The 19,939-nt window shown below is 46.8% G+C and overlaps 1 protein-coding gene across 1 annotated transcript in view; it reads right to left on the bottom strand.

Annotated features, from left to right (window-relative positions):
* Positions 1-8,765: 8,765 nt before the first annotated feature.
* The window catches only part of Dock2 (dedicator of cytokinesis 2), a 414,772-nt gene continuing 403,598 nt past the window's right edge, over positions 8,766-19,939 (bottom strand). Inside the window, exons 47-52 of the mRNA XM_038325610.1 lie at positions 15,134-15,271; positions 13,336-13,463; positions 12,378-12,546; positions 11,339-11,459; positions 10,232-10,374; positions 8,766-9,326 (exon numbers count right to left, since the gene is read on the bottom strand). Coding sequence (XP_038181538.1) covers positions 9,264-9,326; positions 10,232-10,374; positions 11,339-11,459; positions 12,378-12,546; positions 13,336-13,463; positions 15,134-15,271 — 762 coding nt within the window. The 3' untranslated portion in view covers positions 8,766-9,263. The remainder of the gene's footprint in view (positions 9,327-10,231; positions 10,375-11,338; positions 11,460-12,377; positions 12,547-13,335; positions 13,464-15,133; positions 15,272-19,939) is intronic.

The raw sequence follows: 19,939 nt of genomic DNA, 5'->3' as shown, positions 1-19,939 counted from the left end.
ATAGTTTCCTGACTGTTAGTGGGGTCAGTGTAGTGACATCATAACCCCTACATTCCATGTACGAAATGAGGGACAGATGCAGTGTGTAGTGAGGTATGAGGGGAGCCAAGGTGTGTAACTGGTTAAGATAATGATGATCACAGAAAACATGGTGTTGGGCAGCTCCTTGGTCGTTCTGGAGACCCTTCAAGTAGAAAATGACAGCTGAGGGGGACAGAAGGCAGGATATCAAGTCAGAGGGCTCTGTGTTCGCTTCCCAATGCTGGAACCAGTGGTCTACCACGTAGTGGGCTAAGATAATGCAATTTTTCCTCCGTTCTATAGGTCAGAATTCTTCTATGGCTCTTACTAGATTAGAATTACGGTGCTGATAGAGGGTTCTGTCCTTGAGACTCTGGAGGAGAGCCTGATTCTCGTATTTTCCTGCTCTATGGGGCTATTATACCCTTGAGCTTAGGACTTGCTCCTCTATATTCCAAACCAGCTGAAGCAACAAGTCCACTTCCCCTCATGTAGCTTCCCTGACTCTTCCCAGCTATCCCCCTTTCCTCTCGAAAGGGCCTTGGTGGCGATCCTGAACCCCCAGGTAATCCAGAGCTGTGTGCTCTGTTTCAAGAAGCACTGATTCCTCTTGTTCTGTCTGCAACCCTTATCTTCCCTCACCACATGACCCAGGGTACTCAGGTGCCCTGGGGATTTGGATGTGGCCATCTTTCATGGGGGGGAGGGCATTATTCTGCTATCACAGGTACTGTGAGGTTTAAGAGGCTCCATCTCATGCTACTGAAGAGCAGACTGTGCTGAAATCAAGACAGAATCTGGTTGAAAAGGAGGAAAAGTTGCAAGATAATCAAAGCCTCTCCCAGTCTCCCAGAGTGAAGTCTGGTGGGAAGAATAAGCCCTAAGACTAGGCTCATCATGTCTGGGCTCATGAAGACAGGGCGCCGTGAACCTCCCAACCTCCCTGCCTTCTCTCTGGTCAGATGGGAACAGCACCGCCTTTTTTTGGTGTTTCCTCTCAAAGCTGTGCATTGATGTTTCTTCCCCTGCCACACCTGGAGAAGAGTTCGTTAGCTTAGGGCACATATTCCTGATCCAGTGTCATGACAGACACCTAGAGCTGGCCTTGGGCTTTCTGAGATTCTCCTTGTAGCTTGGTCTCATATGACAGCCTACAGTGTATGTAGTGGATACCAAACTTCCTTGGTCTATCCAGTGCTATTATTTAAGAAAAGGTCCAAGGGCTCAGAGAATAGGTCCTTGGAATGGATTTATTATGGATATCCTGAGAATTGATATCTGATTTCCTTCCCAGGGAAGGATCCATAGCTGTATTTTTAAATTTAGGATAAGAGGAATGTGTTGGTAAGGAGTACCTATCCTGTATGTGGAACTGTCTCCTCCAAAGATAAATATTGAAGGCTTCATCCTCCAGGCTCTATGATCCTATTTGGAAATAGCATCTTTGTAGGGGTAATCAAGGTAAAATGGTGTCATCCTGGGTTGGAGTGGGCTGTAAATCCAGTCCTTATGAGGAGATTTGGAGTCAGAGAACAGGCACACAGAGGGCAGAGGACCATACAGAAACAGGCAGAATTGGGGACATAGCACAGCTATGAGAGAGAGTTAAGGAGCTCCCAGCACTGCAGCCACCAGCAAATGTTTTTCCTAGGGCCCTGACACATAGATTTCAGACTCTCAGCCCTGGAACTGAGAACCCGATTGTGGTAATGGATGATGTCTTTATTGTTTGATTATAGCGTGTACAGAAATCACAGGCAAGGGATGCAGACTAGTGGACTAGTGACAGGCTGCCATAGCCAATGTTTGTGTTCCTTGGACTTTCTAGCTCTGAGTCAATCACCTGACAGAAACAAATTAGAGGCTTCAGTCTGTGTTCATGTGACTCATGATTCTGGTGACAGTCAGGAAGCACAGGACTGATAGGAAGTGACAGATGACAAAATGCACATTTCCAAAGCACACTCCAGGGACCCACTTCCTCCAAGGTGGCCCTACGTCCATTTTTCAGTACCTACCACTAATATGATCAAATCAGTAATGTACTAAATTATTAAATTCTTTGTGGTGATTTGAATGAAAATGACCCCTATAGGCTTATACATTTGAGCGCTTAGCTCCAAGTTGATTAAACTGTTTGGAAAGGATTAAGAGGTGTGACCTTGTTGAAGGAGGAGTATCACTGGGGAAAAGCTTTGAGGTTTCAAAGGCCCATATCCTTCCCAGTTATCTCTTTGTCTGTCTGTCTGTCTATCTGACTGACTATCTCCCTCTCTCCCTTTACCCCAACTCTCTCACATCTCAAGATGTAAGGCTCCAGCACCATGCCTGCTGAGCTGCTGCCATGCTCCCTGCCATGACGGTCATGGACTCCAACCCTCTGGAACTGGAAGCCCCCAATAAATGTGTTTCTCTATAAACTTCCTTAGTCATGGTGCCTTATCACAGCAATAAAAAAAGTAACTAAGACAACCCTCATGATCTAATCACATCACTGGAAGCCCATCGGATGACAACTAAACCCTCAGGGCAGGATCCCATGGAGGGCATTCCATATTCAAGAAATGAAAGTATTGATAGATGGGTATGATACCATAAAACCAGATTTCCTGATACCAATGAAGATAATGGATTTCCAGTTTGGGAGAGGCAGGTAGTTATTTCTAATTATCAGATCCTAAGTGGACTAATCCCTACAATGGGCAGCCCACAAGGCAGAAAATTAGAGTGACTAACAGATTACTGTGTTCCTAGAGATAAAATCAATGAACAGATTCTTAGATTGTAGCTTAACATATATAATGAGAAAATCAGCCATGGTGGTAGGAAATTGTAATGCCTCTGTTCAGCGTGCAGATGCAAGTCCAGGTACAATGGCCACAGGAAGCTGGCTCTTTCAGAGAGAACTTGGCAGTGCACCTGTATCTTTAGTAAGTAGACTTTTACCTGGGGGGAGATTCTGGCTAGTAACTATGGATCAGGGAAAAAGGAATATATGGATTTCTCAAAGACTAGTAAATAGAAATCTGAAGTGACATCAAGACCAGAGAGGGGACTAGAAATTCTGTTATGGTCCTCATGTTAGAAGGTCTCCATGGAGACAAAACAGTAAGGGGTTTGGTCTGATTCCTTGTGTGTGTGTGTCTCTCTCTGTGTTTGTGTCTATACGTATATGTATATATGCATGTATATGTTTATATCCATACACACACACATACCCACCCATGATTGTTGACCTATGCTATAAGACCCACTACATAAGGAAGTCTGAGTGGAACCTTCTACTCAAAGAAACTCCAGGAAGAATGCTTTCATAGACCTGAAAAGCGGGAGTAATGGTCTTCATAGGCTTCCACTCAGTGAATCTGTCTCAAGAGACTCTGATGAGAATGGACTACCAGATGCTTTTATGGGTTTTCTAGTTTGCTTGGAACAGATCGACAGTCTCTTCTGCCTGGTGATGGCTGTTCACCTGGTGAGGGCTGAATGCTTTCTGCTCTTCTTGCTATAATTTGTCCTCAGGGGTTCTTGTTTTTATGGACCTTTCAGGAACATGGCCCTGTCCCACTGTGTTTATAATGACTTGTTCATTAACATGACAGTTGTGGAATGTCAGGCCCCACATTCCTATTACTGAGGGTTTTCTAGAAACTGGCACAGAGGCCTGGGACTCAACTGGCTTTATCTGGAATCTTGCCACTCAGAATCACCCCATGGGGTAGGAAGTGTCACAGCCTTTTGAAAGCTCAGGCTGAGTACCAGTGGAGGACAGTACAAAGGTAAAGGAATTGACTCCAGACTGCAGAAAAAGACTAGGAATAATGGGGGATCGTAGGCATAGCATCTCCAACGCTCCTAAGCCTGAAAGTCTCATTATGGGAGAAGAAATCCTTCATACCATCTCATCTGAATACCTGCTATCCCCTACAGTCTTTGGCTTTGTCATGCTTAAGGTGCTGGTCTGTATTAGTTTGCTATGGAAGCTATAACAAACACCAAGAACAGAGCGGGTTAAGAATAGACATTTGTGGTCTGAGATCAGGGTGTCAGCATGGCTGCTTCTTTCTGAGACCCTGAGGAAGAATCTAACCCATGCTTCTCTCTACTTGCTATGGCTAGCTGGCAACTTTGACTGTCCTGGTCACTGTTTTCATTCATCTTCCTCTGATGGCCTTTCTGTGTGTGTTTGTGTCCACATTTCCTCCTTTCAAAGGAAAATCAGTAATACTGAATGATGACCTTATCTAATGATTCTGCTTTTAAAATGGCCACATCTTGAGGTATTGGGGTTTGTGAGTTCAACAACTGAATTCACAGGACACACAAACCAACTCAACAAGGGTGCAGGGTAAGAGACGAGTAAAAACTGCAGTCACAGACATGGTAAGCTTTACACTGATAGAGCTGTGATTGCCACTCAATTGCAATGGCTTCTCATGCCTGTAGACCAGGAATCCAGGGTGACGGGGAACACAGAAACCTACATTGTTATGGTCCAATAGGCACAGGGAGGCGTGTGCTCAAAACCAGGGCTTAGGGGCCTGTTTCTGAGCATTCTCATACCCACTGAAGATAGTCAATGGGTAATAAAAGAAACCCAAACCAATAAAGGCAGGGCACCTAAGAGCAGGGATCTTTGCAGATGGGTTATCTGGTCACCCTGCCAGATAAACAGCACATGCCAGATGAGATCCCATCTTAGGTCAGAGAAAGGTAAGTAGATGGTGGAGCAAGGAAACGATAAATCTTACTTATAGTCCTGATCGCTTTGAAATGATACTGTTGCTTGAATCACAACGATTGCTTTTCTGCACACATGGGTCGTAACTGGCCATCTTCAAATGAATTATGACTAATTGGACTTGATCAGAATGATGGAGGAGCCATATGAACTACAGGAGCAGGATGTGACAGGACGGTTCTGAGCATCTCACGCCCCAGCCCAGCTCTGACCTTCACAGGAATCATGGTTTGCTGAGCTTCCTGCTTCCTGCTCTGCCCCAGTGCCCAGCGGTGTCAACTGCTTCTGCAGTAGCGCCTGTACTCCTGCTGCCAAGGCCACCAGCTGCTTGTTGAGGTCAGGTTTGCTCCTCCCATTTGCTGCTGCAGAGCCACTGGCTGCATTGGTCTACCTGTTTCTCAGATAAACCTTGGCCATGAATACAAGGCCACCTTGTAGGGTGTGGGACCAAGTAGCTCCTGAAGGGACCGGGTTTTGCAGCCCAGAATTGCAACCTCAGTGGGATGTACTGAGATAGGATTGAGAAACAATAGACCAGGTTAAGGAGAGGCTGGGCAAACACATCCCCTGTCTACTTGTTCCCTTATACAGACTGTGATGAGGGGAGGTTTTCCATCTATACTGTCCACAGGGGTCCTACTCTGTGATGCCTCCCAAGCTGAATCTTCCTATGACTTGCTGCATAGCAAAGTACAGCATGCTCATCAAAACAAACAAAAAATCATGGGCTTTTAGTCATGACTTGAAGGGCTGTTTTCTAGGTAGTTGGAGCTACCCAGGTAAGTAGAGGCAGCCAGGGTTCAGATAAGATAGTAGACAGAGGAGTGCCCATATGTCTGAGAGGGAAGCCATGCTCATTTTCAGATCCTTGGGAAGATCTTGGATTCCTTCCGTTTCTTCCCCACTTTCTGACACAAGCCTGCAAACTAGAACTAGAAAGTGAGAGAGTGGAGTGATCTCTTGGGGTCTGTCACGGTTTGTATCTGGAATGACCTACACTGATTCATGGATTGAACGATTTGCCTCTGGTTTGTAGTACTGTTTTGAAGGCTGGGAAGCCTTCAGGGATTGGAGGCTGACTGGTGGAAGAAGTCACTAGGTGGGCGACTTTGAAGGTTACCTGCTTCTGGCTTTCCTGTTTTCTCTTCTTGCTGGCTGGCTACCATGTGAACAGCTCTAGACTATACTCCCAGGCCACGCTTTCTCCGTGGCCATGCTTTCCCCGTGGCCGTGTTTTCCCCGTGGCCGTGTTTTCCCCGTGGTTGTGTTTTCCCCGTGGTCGTGTTTTCCCCGTGGTCATATTTTCCTAGTGACCATGCTTTCCCTGTGGTCATTCTTTCTCCACTATAACAAACCTAAATCCCCTGAAGCCCTAAGCCAAAAATAAGCCTTTCTCTCTTAAGTTGCTTCTGCTTCCAAAGCTATTTAGGTCAAGTTGGTGCTCCACCCCCAAGCATACCACCCACCAGTCCTTTCTCATGGGAATCTCCTCCTTGTGGACAGACCTGGCTTACAGTTAGGCAGCACTTCATGGCCTACAATGAGTTGTACTAAATGTGACTCCCCTTCCCTTATCTATCATGGATGTCTTCAGCAGCACTGTTGGGGATGGTAACCTACAAGTATGGGCTGTGATAGTAGCATCTGGAACCAGGCTGAGGTCAAACACAAAAGCGAATCAACAGAAATGGGGTTGCCTCTGGCTTGGTGACAAGGGTACAGCACAACCCTCCAGTTCTGAAGTGGTTTGAGTGTGTTTCTCTAAAGCTCACATGTTCAAAAGCAATTCTTGGACTCTTGTATTGATGACATGGGGAAGTCAGACCTTTGGGGGTGATTAAGATTAGATGAGGAGACCCCGTTGAGCATTAGTGGTTGGGTAAGAAGAATCACCCAACCTGGCACACTTGCTTGGCCTCACTGTGTGACTCTCTCTGCTAGACCATGGTGCAGCAGGGAGTGTCTCACCGGTTCCCAAGCCGATGGCAGCCCTTTCCTGCTGAACTTCTCTGTAATACAGAACTGTAAGAAAGACACTTTTTTTCCTTTATAAAATTTTCAAGTATCAGGCATTCAGGAACGGTGGTGCTAAAGAAACATAAACACTGAGTTTCCACACCCGTTTGAGTGGCACCCTACTATCTGCCTTGTAGGGTGGATGTGAGGTTAGGGTTTAAGAAAAAGACACAGAGTGAGTACCTGGCCAAAGGCAGCTGTGGTATAACTGGTTGTCTCTACTAGCATGGTTGTGCCTATTGGTGTGTAGCAATAGCATCTGGAATTCTGGCAAAGTGCCAAGCCTATTCCCCTCCCTGTGCTGCCCAGTGACAGTCCTCAGATGTGATTTAGCCCTTGAGTGCTGAGTGAACAGGAATCCATGGGTTTCCGTTTTTTGCTCTGTTTTGTGGGTCCCTTTCAAACCCGGTAAGGAAATTCACGGATATTGGTAATTTTGTGAAGGCAGAACACAGGGATGTTATTATTATTACAGTGGCCTGTTGAGGAGCGGGGAAGTGATTGAAGACAGAACTTTCAGAGTTACAGCCATTAAAACAGCTTCTGAGTCTATATTGCACAAGCCTCCCTGGTGAGAAGCAATCGAGTCTGCAGGTCTACGACGGGCTTGTGTCTGTCTGGAGTCACAGGGAATGGGGAACTGTTTTCATTTGCTTGTTGAGATACTCTCCCTAGTTGTCATTGGAAGAGTTTCTATTTGAAGGTTAAACACTAGGATTCCATTACTTCATGCTGGTAGAAAAAAGCAAACCGTGGTTTAAACATAGAACTTGGAGAGAGATTGTAGCAGAAAGGACAAGGGCTACATGATGCTGACATCTGCAGCAAGCCAGGGGGGTAGGGTACCACCCTTCACCTCCTCTCGGGTCCTCTACTCATGCTTTGACAGGGATTTTGGAAGGTGGGTCCAGAGGTGTTTTGATCTCAGCTGACTTCAGGAATCCAAAGCTGTCGGATGCAGCCCAAACACCCACAGCCACCATAGCAGAGCAGAAATAGGAAGCTAGAGCAGACGGTGGTTCTGAGGTTTGGAGATGGGGCATGGGCAGCACCTGGGAGAGAATGGCATATACAATGGTAACCAGGACTCAGGATGTCCTGGGCTAAGAGGTGCTGGAGTATTAGGTAGTGGGGATGATTTTAGCTTCCCATTCGGATGCTAGATCCAGTGTTGACACTTTCAAGGCTTAGGTCACTTCTGCCTGTGCCTCAGTTTCTCCAACTGGGTAATAATCATACCCACCTTTTAGGACTAACTAATTAAGCTTTAGGAAGTAATTTTCTAAATCATTCTATCTCATCCTTCACTGGACCCCAGGGACTTAGCCACTAAGACATGATCTTCCACCCCTAGTTCTGGACCCTACATTGCCAGCTGCCACCCCTAGTTCTGGACCCTACGTTGCCAGCTGCCATTCACTTGACTTCCACAAGGGCACAGCCTTATGCTCAGGCCTCACTACACAGTTCTGCTCGCTGGGGCAGTAGAGGTTAGGATGGTTCTCATCTCCCTTGCTCCTCTTCCTTGGGTCTCATCTGAGGAATCTGACCATGGACGTCCTCCTGTGTTCACACGTAGAAATATCTCTCCAAGAAAACCACCATTCTGATCTGATGATCTAACTTGGAGGCTGGACCGTGAATCCACCAGCCCTTGGATCTCTCTGTCACTGCTTGGAGGCTTCATTAGAGTAACAGGGTAGGTGCTTTAGCCATCTCTGTGTAGAGATGGAGGAAGGTGGCATGAAAGTCTCTACTGTCAGGCTCTAAGAGGAAAGTTCTGGGTTTTCTTGGCATCCTGATACCCCAGGATTTGGCCCCAAAGAAACCAAGAGTCTAAGAGAAGATTCTTGGGGGTCTCCTGAGCCAGGAGGGAAAACATGGCATTGAGATGAGCCAACATAAGCCTTCTAAACTGCTGTAGTCCCCTGGGAACCACCTGGGAACTTTCTACCCAGTCCTACAGGAACAGACATGATTAACAAGGTTTGTTTGAGCCATGAGACCATGTTTAATGTCAGTAAGAAAGAGCAACACTTTGGAGATAATTGACTAGAAAATGGCTTATTAAAAATGTAAAGTACAAAAAATGTTAACCGGAAATAGAACATTTAAAGGCGTTTCGGTTCTTTTAAGTACTGAGACCGAGGAATGAAACAAATACAACTCCTATCTGTGAAACTGAGTTATGGCATGTACGCCCTGGATGCTGGGGAGAGCATCCACCCGCCCTGGATGCTGGGGAGAGCATCCACCACCACTTGCTGGCTCCTGGAACTCCCTGAATCCACAGTGGGGCTTTGTCCATTGAGTCATCCGTCACCGCGGTGGTGGCCTCAGGAGACACAAGGCTTGTTGTCCCTTGGGTTCTGGAGCCCACTGGAATCCTCTGTCTCTTTTAAAGGTTTGCCCCCTTGTGTAATTTCAATGTCATGTGCATGCCTCTCCCATGGAGCTCCCCCGCTGCTCTGCTCAGCAGCAGCTCTCATAGGTCTGTGGACGGGAGGTCTGGGAGCTGCTTGCTTTCTTCACTTGACTTGCTGGCCAGCTATGTGGGAAGACACACAAACACAACAGCAAGATGGGATTTTTGTATGCATCATCTTGGAGCACCCCAGACCCCACAAGCATGTCTTATACCTAAACCCAAGTGATTAGGAGTGGCTATGACCTTGACTTTGGTCAGGAAGCAGACTTTGGGAAGTTTCGTAGATCCCTTGCTAGCTGTGTGAATTCTGCACATGGCTTAGCTGATTCTCTGCGAGCCTTGCAAAACTCTTCTGGAACAGGGGAGGATCAAACAGGATAATGATGGGGAAGTGCTTAGCATGGGGCCTGACTCACTCACACAGGCTCTCAGGCAACCTGTGATTTTTATAGTATCTCCACTCTGAATCATAGTGCCCAGAGGATCGGAAGTACGTCTGTCCCTTCTTGATCCCAGACAAGAACTGACAGGGTAACAACAGGAGATGGGACTTCAAGAGTCAGTGATTCAAAACCAACTTTTAATTTGAAGGCTTTTGTAATATGAGTAGAATAGGAAAATGCTTTGCCCCAAAAAAGTACTTTTGGCTCCTAAAGATAGACGACTAGCTGCTGGGACTCATGGGGGAGCTCCAGCATATAGTTTAAGTCAGGACTAGCAACCTACTGGCGATCCCAGAAGGACTTCTATTCCGGAACTGGGGTCAGTCCTGCTCAAGGGAGCTACATGGAGGCCCAAGAAGCACCACATGGTGGGCATTGCTGGACAGTTGCCCCAGTCTTAGGATCTCTGGCCATACTCCCCAGGGAGCAGTGAAGGTACAAGGTACATACCCACAGGTATGTGTGTGTATATATATACACACACACATACCTGTCTAAACCCTCCCCATTTTTTTCCTTCAGTTGTTGACTCCCCGTGTCTCCTCGGCACTCCCCCTCTTCCCAGTCACTGGCGGCCCTCACCATAGTCTTGAAGAACTGATTGACTTTCTTCTTTTTCAGGGTCTTCTTGTCACCATCTGAGAGGTGCAGGAAGGTCTGACTCAGCCGGGGAGATGTGTTGGCCTCCTCCAAGCCAGGCACGCCCGCCGCTGAGAGTGTGAGGGCTGGGGAGACAGTAGGGACCCCAGACATGAGCAGTGGGCAGGAGAGGTAGGTCCTGAGGGACAGGAAGAGTATCTTACACCATCCTTTGGGTGGTCCTGTCTCGTGGCCCTTTGCAAAGCTTTGTACAGAAGCATCTAGATGGGAAGAGGGCTGAGAAGGGGAGCCCCCTTGCCCCTTGGGTTGGGCTGGTCTGGACTTAGCTTCCCACTGCCACTGAACAGTTAGTCTCTGCAGGATACTGACATTCAGTGAATTGATTTGAATGTGCAGCAATGGGGAGGGAGGCATTTTCATGGTTGGGTACCATGGTGTGAAGGGGATAATGAGGGCAGGGTCTGACAGAAGCAGGCACTCTGGTAGAAGCAGATATTTTTTCTGTCATGCACTGTTCAGCCACAAGGGGGCAGCACCAGTTCTGCCTTGTTCTATTCGGCCCAGTCCTCAGAACAGCCGGTGTGGAGCAGCAGACACTAGAACTAGCTGCAATAGATGCTGGGTCTCAGATGTATATAGGCCTTGCTCTGTGAATAGGAAAGTGAGTGGGGGCTGTCCCATATCCCTGGACAGTAAGAGATGGGCACAGGCGTCATCTATACACCGAATACCACAGTCATTAGATGCTGTGACAAGCTTTGCAAATCTAGAAGTAGTCTTCCAGGTTAGCAGAGGTACCATGGACCCTAGAGATAAGCCAAAGGCACACTCCTGGACCTGGGGAGCTGCTGCCTGCAAATTGAGGGACTTTTGGAAGGGAGGGGTCCAAGAGGTACAGCAGACTTCCCCTTCTGCTTCCTGTAGAACCTGATCACATGGCTTCTGAGAGAACGCAGAAGCCGGGGTCTTCTGGCCCCAGATACCCAACCTTCCTTGCCCTGTAGAAGTGGCTCTCATCCATCTTCTGCCTGACGGCTTGGCAACCCACACTACCTCTTCCCCCAGGTTAGCAGTGGCAAATATACATACCTGGGATGGTGGGCATGGACTGGCTGGCAAAACTCATCTGAGAGAGGACAGACACCCTCGTGGGGACAGCCGCATGCTCCGAGAGATTGGTGTCGCTCATGAACTCGTGCTTTCTGGAGAGCTGGATGGATATACCACACATCACAGATCGCAAGGGCTTAGCGCCTTGAAGGGCTTAGTCCTCAAAGGTCAGGGGAAAGTGCTTGAAGTCATTTCTATGGACCCGGCAGCATAGACAGCTCATTTGTTCTGTTGCATACCGTTCCGTGTCAGTCTGCCTTTTAGAGCTGCATGTTCTATCCTGCCAGGGGTGTTGGGAAGGGTCTATTCGGTTAGACGATCAGGAATGGTGTTCTGTAGAATCCTGGAGCATAGAAGACATGCCTATGCTCTTCCTTTAGAGGCCCACTGGAAAGCGTATGGGGGTTCTTTCTTTACCAGAAGGTATGGGCTAGCCCTGCCATTTCATCCAGAGCCACCCCAACCCCACGTGCTATGCCATGATGACTAATGCTCGCTCCCTGGCAGTTCCCCAGCATACTTTTTAAATAAACCTTTCCTGGGGGAAGCTAACATTGAACTCAGGGCTGTCTGGTACCAAATCTCTTCGTTAGTAATTATTGTTGGATTTCTTTTTGAGATAAGGGCTTACTCTGTAGATGAGGTTGTCCTGGAACTCACCATGTAGCACAGGCTGCCCTCAGTCACCCAAACATTGATTATATAATTATTCTCTACATAACATAAATTAATAGCTTATATGTAAAAAGACCCAAAATGATCAGTCTGTTTGCCACACCCCACAAAGCCCAGCACTCAGAAGCCCAGTTAGGTAGTTCTGACAAGGAGACAGAGGGTTGAGAGCCCCGGTGGCTGCTCTCTGCAATGAACACTCAAGCTCTGGAGTCTGACAGCTTGGGTTCTATCTCCTATTGGGCAGCTTCCCTCCTCTAAGACCCAATGCAATGAGGGAGTCAGGCTGCATTTAATCATCCCACGTTCTGCGAAGAACCGCGGAGAACCTAGCACCTCCACTCACCCGCTTCAGCTCTGATTCGGTCGCTGTCTTCTCGTCTGCAAACACCACGCTGCTCCTCTTGGTCCTCTTCTTGGACCGCCGCAGCTTGACCTCTGGCAGAGTGCTCCCCGGGGAGATGGGCTCCTCCTCCACTTTGGGAGTCTTGGGTGCTGCTGGTTCTAGGTCAAAGCTGAGGGGCAGTGGGAACTTGTTAGAACTTTAGTGGGACAGCCCGGTAGGGACATGGGGGACCTAAGAGGACCTTCATGCTGACTGAGCTGTCACCATAGGGCTGGTCAGTTATCTTGACAGGAAATTGAGGAAGGCACCCATCCACAAACATTCAAAAAAGGTTAGGATGATTGAAGGTGGTAAGCCATTAAAAACAAGAGGGATGGCAAGGGAATGAAACTGGTTAAAATGGGGATCTGGGTTCAAATTCAGGCACTGCTGCTTTTTAGCTGAATGACTCTGGATAAATCCATTGACTTCTCTGAGCCACCATTTGCTCAGTAAGTGTGGGATTGCAACAACCTGAACACTGGGCACATGATGCAGACAGTAAAGTTGGAACCACAGGGTTCCAGGACAAAAGGGGGATGAGGCAGGAGATTTGGGAGGGGACATGCTACTGTGGGAGTAAAATGGGAAGGATAGGACCTCTGTTGGAGGAAAGAACATTTACAGTGCAGGCTGGGTGAGGGATGCTGGATGCCTGCCAATAGACATCACTGAGCAAGGAGCCCAGTGGGGACAGTGATGTGTGTGCATGTGTGTGTGTGTACACACACCTGCCGTGTATTTTGAGTTCTCGGGAGAGCAACCAGCCTCTCTCAGCTGCCCAGGGTGCTTTAAAAATTGGCGCCAGCTAAGACAACCCACTGAATGACTCCAAGGCTTTCCTGAGGACCCAGCTGGGGAAAGGCTTTGAAGTGAAAGGGGAGGTGGCCTAGGCCAGGAGCTCCAGGAAGAGGCTGACCTCTCTGAGGTGACCTTGCTGGGAGTGCTGCAGTCAGAATTCATGGAGGCCAGAGAGATGATGGACATCTGCCGGTAGGAACGTAGCATGGACCTGGGGCGGCCCAATCTCCTGTCATCGAAGTCCGGCTGTAGGTATGAGAACCGGTGGTGAGCAGCGGGCAGAGCAGAGGTTTGTTATCTGAGCCCTCCTCCCCATCTGGGCAGGGTGGAACTGTGGGCTCAGGGCATCAGTGCAAAACTTTCAGCCAGCAGGGCCACGGGGCTGCAGGATAAACACTAGCAGCATCTATCCCAGGGGAGCAATTGCTAGTCCGAGTTTCCCCATTGAGACAGCATCTGTATTATTCAGTGACCCCATGGGCCATCTTTCTTTATGCTAATGAGATGGCTGGAGATGGAGCCTGCCTGTGCCAGAGAGACCAACCCTGTCATTATAGGGCTGAGACTCTGAGCCACATATTATCAACTCACCCTCCAGGGAGGAGGCAGGGGACAGAGATGCATCTCCAGCCCATGACCAATGATTTACTCAATCTTGGCTATATAGTGAAAGCCCCGAGAAACACTCCACACTTCAGCTCCAGGGAGATCCATGATAGGTAATCACATACCAGGGTGCCAGTATCTATCTGGGACCCTTTCATTCTCACCCTGTGTGTTTTTCACCTAGCTCCTCTTAAATGGTACCATAACGTGAAAGCAGCAGTACAGAAACTCCTCGGAGGATGAGATCGCATCCCAATAAGCCTATTGTTAAGTTGAAAATGCATTGAATCTACCCAGACCGTCCAACATCCTAGCTGGGGACACCATATATTGTAGCACTCTGGTGTCACATGGCAGTCAACGTCACCCATGGCTACTCAAGAGGCGTGTGTAGGTGCCCTAGTCTAGACTCTTCCAAAAGTTCTTGGTCACACAGGTCTAGCCCCAGAAAGATTGAGATCCAGAGAACAGTTTCTACGGACTGTACATTGCTTCAAAATCATTGCAAAGTTGATAAACAGTAGAGTCCTTGGAGTCATGGGTTCTAGTACGTTGCCAGGTCTGTAGGGAAGGTGAGAGCCCCCATGTTTGTAAATTATTGTGTGGAGAAGTGTGGGGACTCACTCCTGGGGCCTGGGGTTTGTGGCCAGTCTCTCAGTCTGCAAGGCCTGGCCGAAGTCCAAGTGTTTAGCATCAGAATTGCATTTCAGGGAGAGAGCATGGAGAAGGTCAACTCGTTTCTGTGTGGAGGAAGAGGGACCCAGGTCTAGCTCTAGCCCTCCCTGGAAGACCAGCTCCTCTCTGGATGTCTGTAGACCAAGAGGATTGGGGCAGACAGTCGCCAAGGTACTACATAGCTCTGATATTTGATGATTCTGCTTTATGTGAGAGGTAAGACTCTCAGAGTACTGGCCAATGTTCTCTTCTGGCTGTGGGGAGTACAGTGGTTTGGGAGACAGCACAGCTAGGTAGACACCCTGGTCTTAACTTGCAATACAGCATTTGCAAGTTGCTTGATGCCCCTGAATCTAAAATGATAAATAACTGAAAAAACATTCCTACCTACTTGTTTCGGTCAGTTAATAAACATCAACTGTATTTATAGAGGGCCAAGCACATGCTAGGTGCTTCATTGATGCAACTTTTATACTTATATAGCATAGTTTCATAGATCTGATGTATAACTGGTTTCTCTCTAGGAATGACTTTTGAGGGAACAGGAATACAGGAAGGCTCCCCACGTCAGTCCCTTCCAGCTTTTATTCCCACGGTCCTCCCGCTTCCCAGTCACAGGGATGGATCACTCATACCATTTCTCGGACCCCGTACTCCTTTTCCACTTTCATTTTCAAGTTCTTGAAACACTCCTCCATCCGGTCATGGAAGGGCCGCAGGTTGTCCAACACCCTTTTCTCATGGATCTTAATCCCAGCTCCCAGGAAGGGGATCTGTAGAGAGATGGTAAGCTATGGGCCTCAGTTTGGGCACTAGCTCAAGAGGTTCCTTTGGCCTGCTAACTCTTCCTGGAGGGTTTCAGATGCTCAGAGACATGCATGGTTCCTGGGACGACTGCAGCGTTGAAATTTGTCATGCAAGGGGACAATGACCCAGCTGCTTCTGCTCCCTTGGAAGTGTAGTTGTCCCAGGCATTAGAAACCACAAGCATGGGAAATTCTGAGTCTCTGAAAAATCTACAAAGGGTCAGAGTTCAGAGAACAGAAAGGAGGAACCTCCAGGACTTGGGCTTACAGTCTTGCTTAAGAAGTATTGGCAGGAGGCAGGTCTGAGGATCCCTGCGGAGGGGTGCAGGCTCCTTCAGATTGTGCTGCCAGGTTCGCTGTGTGGTATTCCATCCCGCCCTGCCCCCACCTTGGCCCTTTTGTCTGGGCTGCGACCCTGGGCTGCCTGGAATCCCTGATCCTGTGCCCTGACATTCCATCTGAACTGGTGAGTGAACGCGGACCCTGGGGCAACCTGCCCTGGAAGAGAGCACAGACCCCCTCCCCCCAGCTCCCTCTGGAGGCTTGTGTCTGCTTCTCCCGTCCCTGTCTCTCCCAAGTTTTCCCTAGTGTTCTCAGGTGTCCTGCTCCTGTTCTAAGGCCATCCACCCAAAGGGGTCAGACTCTGGCCTCCAGGCAGGTCTGAGGATCCCTGCGGAGGGGTGCAGGCTCCTTCAGATTGTGCTGCCAGGTTCGCTGTGTGGTATTCCATCCCGCCCTGCCCCCACCTTGGCCCTTTTGTCTGGGCTGCGACCCTGGGCTGCCTGGAATCCCTGATCCTGTGCCCTGACATTCCATCTGAACTGGTGAGTGAATGCGGACCCTGGGGCAACCTGCCCTGGAAGAGAGCACAGACCCCCTCCCCCCAGCTCCCTCTGGAGGCTTGTGTCTGCTTCTCCCGTCCCTGTCTCTCCCAAGTTTTCCCTAGTGTTCTCAGGTGTCCTGCTCCTGTTCTAAGGCCATCCACCCAGAGGAGTCAGACTCTGGCCTCCAGGCAGGTCTGAGGATTCCTGCAAGGGAGTGCGGGCTTCTTCAGATTGTGATGCAAGGAATAGGTCCTCGTCTGGCACTGGGGAGATCCAACCAGTTTCAGTCACAGCAAAGATTGGTCTAGGACACCAAACGCCTCCGGGCTCCTTTTGAAGGAAGAGATGGGCAGGCGCCAATGCAGGAGCTCCTCCAACAACATGAAAGGCAACATGACATCACCACAAGCCAGACATCCCGAAACAACAAGAATTGAACACCCTACCCCAGAAGATATAGAAGAAACCGACATTAAACAGTACTTTATGAAAATAATAGAGGACCTTAAACAGGAGGTAAAAAACTGCCATAAAGAAATGGAGATGACAAACAAAAAGGTAGACGAAATAAATAAATCTCTGAAAGATACCCAAGAAAAACAAGAAAAACAAGAAAAAGCAATCAAACAGGTAAGGGAAACAGTACAAGACCTGATAAATGAAATGGAGGTATTGAAGAAAACACAATCTGAGGGACGACTGGAAATGGAAACTCTGAGTAAACGAACAGAAACTTCAGAGACAAGTATTTCCAACCGAATACAAGAGATGGAAGAAAGAATCTCGGACTCTGAAGATACTATAGAGGAAATAAACTCACAGATTAAAGAACTAAACAAATCTAACAAATTCTTAACACAAAATATTCAGGAAATCTGGGACACCATGAAAAGACCAAACCTAAGAATAATTGGGGTAGAAGAAGGAGAAGAATTACAACTCAAAGGCCCAGAAAACATATTCAACAAAATTATAGAAGAAAACTTCCCCAACCTAAAGAAGGATGTTCCTATGAAGGTACAAGAAGCCTACAGAACACCAAATAGACTGGATCAAAAGAAAGCATCCCCACGCCATATAATAATCAAAACACAAAACATACAGAATAAAGAACAGATATTAAGAGCTGCAAAGGAAAAAGGTCAAGTAACATATAAAGGGAAACCTATCAGAATTACACCTGATTTCTCAATGGAAACCATGAAAGCCAGAAGAGCTTGGATAGATGTGCTACAGACACTTAGGGAACATGGATGCAAGCCTAGACTATTATACCCAGCAAAGCTTGCATTCACCATTGATGGAGAAAACAAGATATTCCAGGACAAAAACAGATTTAAACAATACGCAGCCACAAATCCAGCCTTGCAGAAAGTAATAGAAGGAAAATCACAAACCAAGGAGTCCAACAACGCCGACAATAACTCAGGCATCTAGCGACCCTTCACCAGCACAACTAGAAGAAGGGAAACACACAAACTCTACTACTAAAGATGACTGAAGTTAACAACCACTGGTCATTAATATCACTTAATATCAATGGACTCAATTCACCTATAAAAAGGCACAGGCTAAGAGACTGGATACGAAAACAGAATCCAACATTTTGCTGTTTACAAGAAACACACCTCAACCACAAAGACAGACATCTACTCAGAGTAAAGGGTTGGGAAAAGGTTTATCAAGCAAATGGCCCTAAGAAACAAGCGGGTGTGGCCATACTAATTTCCAACAAAGTTGACTTCAAACTAAAATCAATCAGAAGAGATGGAAAGGGACACTTTATACTCATAACAGGAAAAATCCATCAGAATGAAGTCTCAATCCTGAATATCTATGCCCCTAATATAAAAGCTCCCACTTATGTAAAAGAAACACTTCTAGAACTCAAGGCAGCCATCAAACCACACACACTAATAGTTGGAGACTTCAACACTCTTCTCTCACCAATGGACAGGTCAATCAGACAGAAACCTAACAGAGAATTGAAAGACTTAATGGAGGTAATGAATCAAATGGACTTAACAGACATCTATAGAACATTCCACCCAAATAGGAAAGAATATACCTTCTTCTCTGCGGCTCATGGAACCTTTTCGAAAATTGACCATATACTTGGTAACAAAGCAAACTTCCACAGCTACAAAAAAATATTAGTAACCACCTGTGTCTTATCGGATCACCATGGATTAAAATTAGAAATCAACAACAATGCTACCCCCAGAAAACCCACAAACTCATGGAAACTGAACAGTCAACTACTGACCCACACCTGGGTCAAGGAAGAAATAAAGAAAGAAATTAAAGTCTTTCTTGAATTTAATGAAAACAAAGACACAACATACTCAAACCTATGGGACACAATGAAAGCAGTGCTAAGAGGAAAGTTCATAGCACTAGGTGCCCACTTAAAGAAAACGGAGAAAGCGCTCATTGGTGACTTAACAGCACACCTGAAAGCTCTGGAAAAAAAAGAAGCAGACTCACCTAGGAGAAGTAGAAGACTGGAAATAATCAAATTGAGGGCAGAAATCAACAAAATAGAAACACAGAAAACAATCCAAAGAATCAATGAAACAAGAAGCTGGTTCTTGGAGAAAATCAACAAGATTGACAAACCCTTAGCCAAACTAATCAAACGGCAGAGGGAGAACACGCAAATTAACAAGATCAGAAATGAAAAGGGGGACATAACCACAGACACAGAGGAAATTCAGAAAATCATTAGATCTTACTACAAAAGCCTGTATGCCACAAAATTGGAAAATGTAAAAGAAATGGACAGTTTTTTAGATAAATACCATATACCAAAGTTAAACTAGGAACAGGTAAATGCTCTAAATCGTCCTGTTAGTCGCGAAGAATTAGAAACTGTTATCAGAAACCTCCCTACCAAAAAGAGCCCAGGACCAGATGGTTTCAATGCGGAATTCTACCAGAACTTCCAAGAAGACCTAATACCTATACTCCTTAAGGTATTTCATAATATAGAAACACAAGAGTCACTGCCAAATTCCTTCTATGAAGCTACAGTTACCCTGATACCTAAACCACACAAAGACTCAACCAAGAAAGAGAATTACAGGCCAATCTCACTCATGAACATTGACGCAAAAATTCTCAATAAAATACTGGCAAACCGAATCCAAGAACACATTAGAAAAATTATCCATTACGATCAAGTAGGCTTCATCCCAGAGATGCAGGGCTGGTTCAACATACGAAAATCTATTAATGTAATCCATCATATAAACAAACTGAAGGAAAAAAACCATATGGTCATCTCATTAGATGCTGAAAAAGCATTTGACAAAATTCAGCACCCTTATATGATAAAGGTCTTGGAGAGATTAGGGATACAAGGGTCATTCCTAAATATAATAAAAGCTATTTACAGCAAGCCGACAGCTAACATCAAATTAAACGGAGAGAAACTCAAGGCTATCCCACTAAATTCAGGAACACGACAAGGCTGTCCACTCTCTCCTTATCTCTTCAATATAGTGCTTGAAGTTCTAGCAATAGCAATAAGACAACATAAGGGAATCAAGGGGATTCAATTTGGAAAGGAAGAAGTTAAACTTTCATTATTTGCAGATGATATGATAGTATACATAAGCGACCCCAAAAACTCCACCAAAGAACTCCTACAGCTGATAAACTCCTTCAGTAACGTGGCAGGATACAAGATCAACTCCAAAAAAATCAGTCGCCCTCCTATACACAAAGGATAAGGAAGCAGAGAGGGAAATCAGAGAAGTATCACCTTTCACAATAGCCACAAATAGCATAAGATATCTGGGAGTATCGC

Source organism: Arvicola amphibius, chromosome 4, assembly GCF_903992535.2.
Source record: "Arvicola amphibius chromosome 4, mArvAmp1.2, whole genome shotgun sequence".
Taxonomy (NCBI): Eukaryota; Metazoa; Chordata; class Mammalia; order Rodentia; family Cricetidae; genus Arvicola; species Arvicola amphibius.
This window is presented reverse-complemented; position numbering and strand designations above follow the sequence as displayed.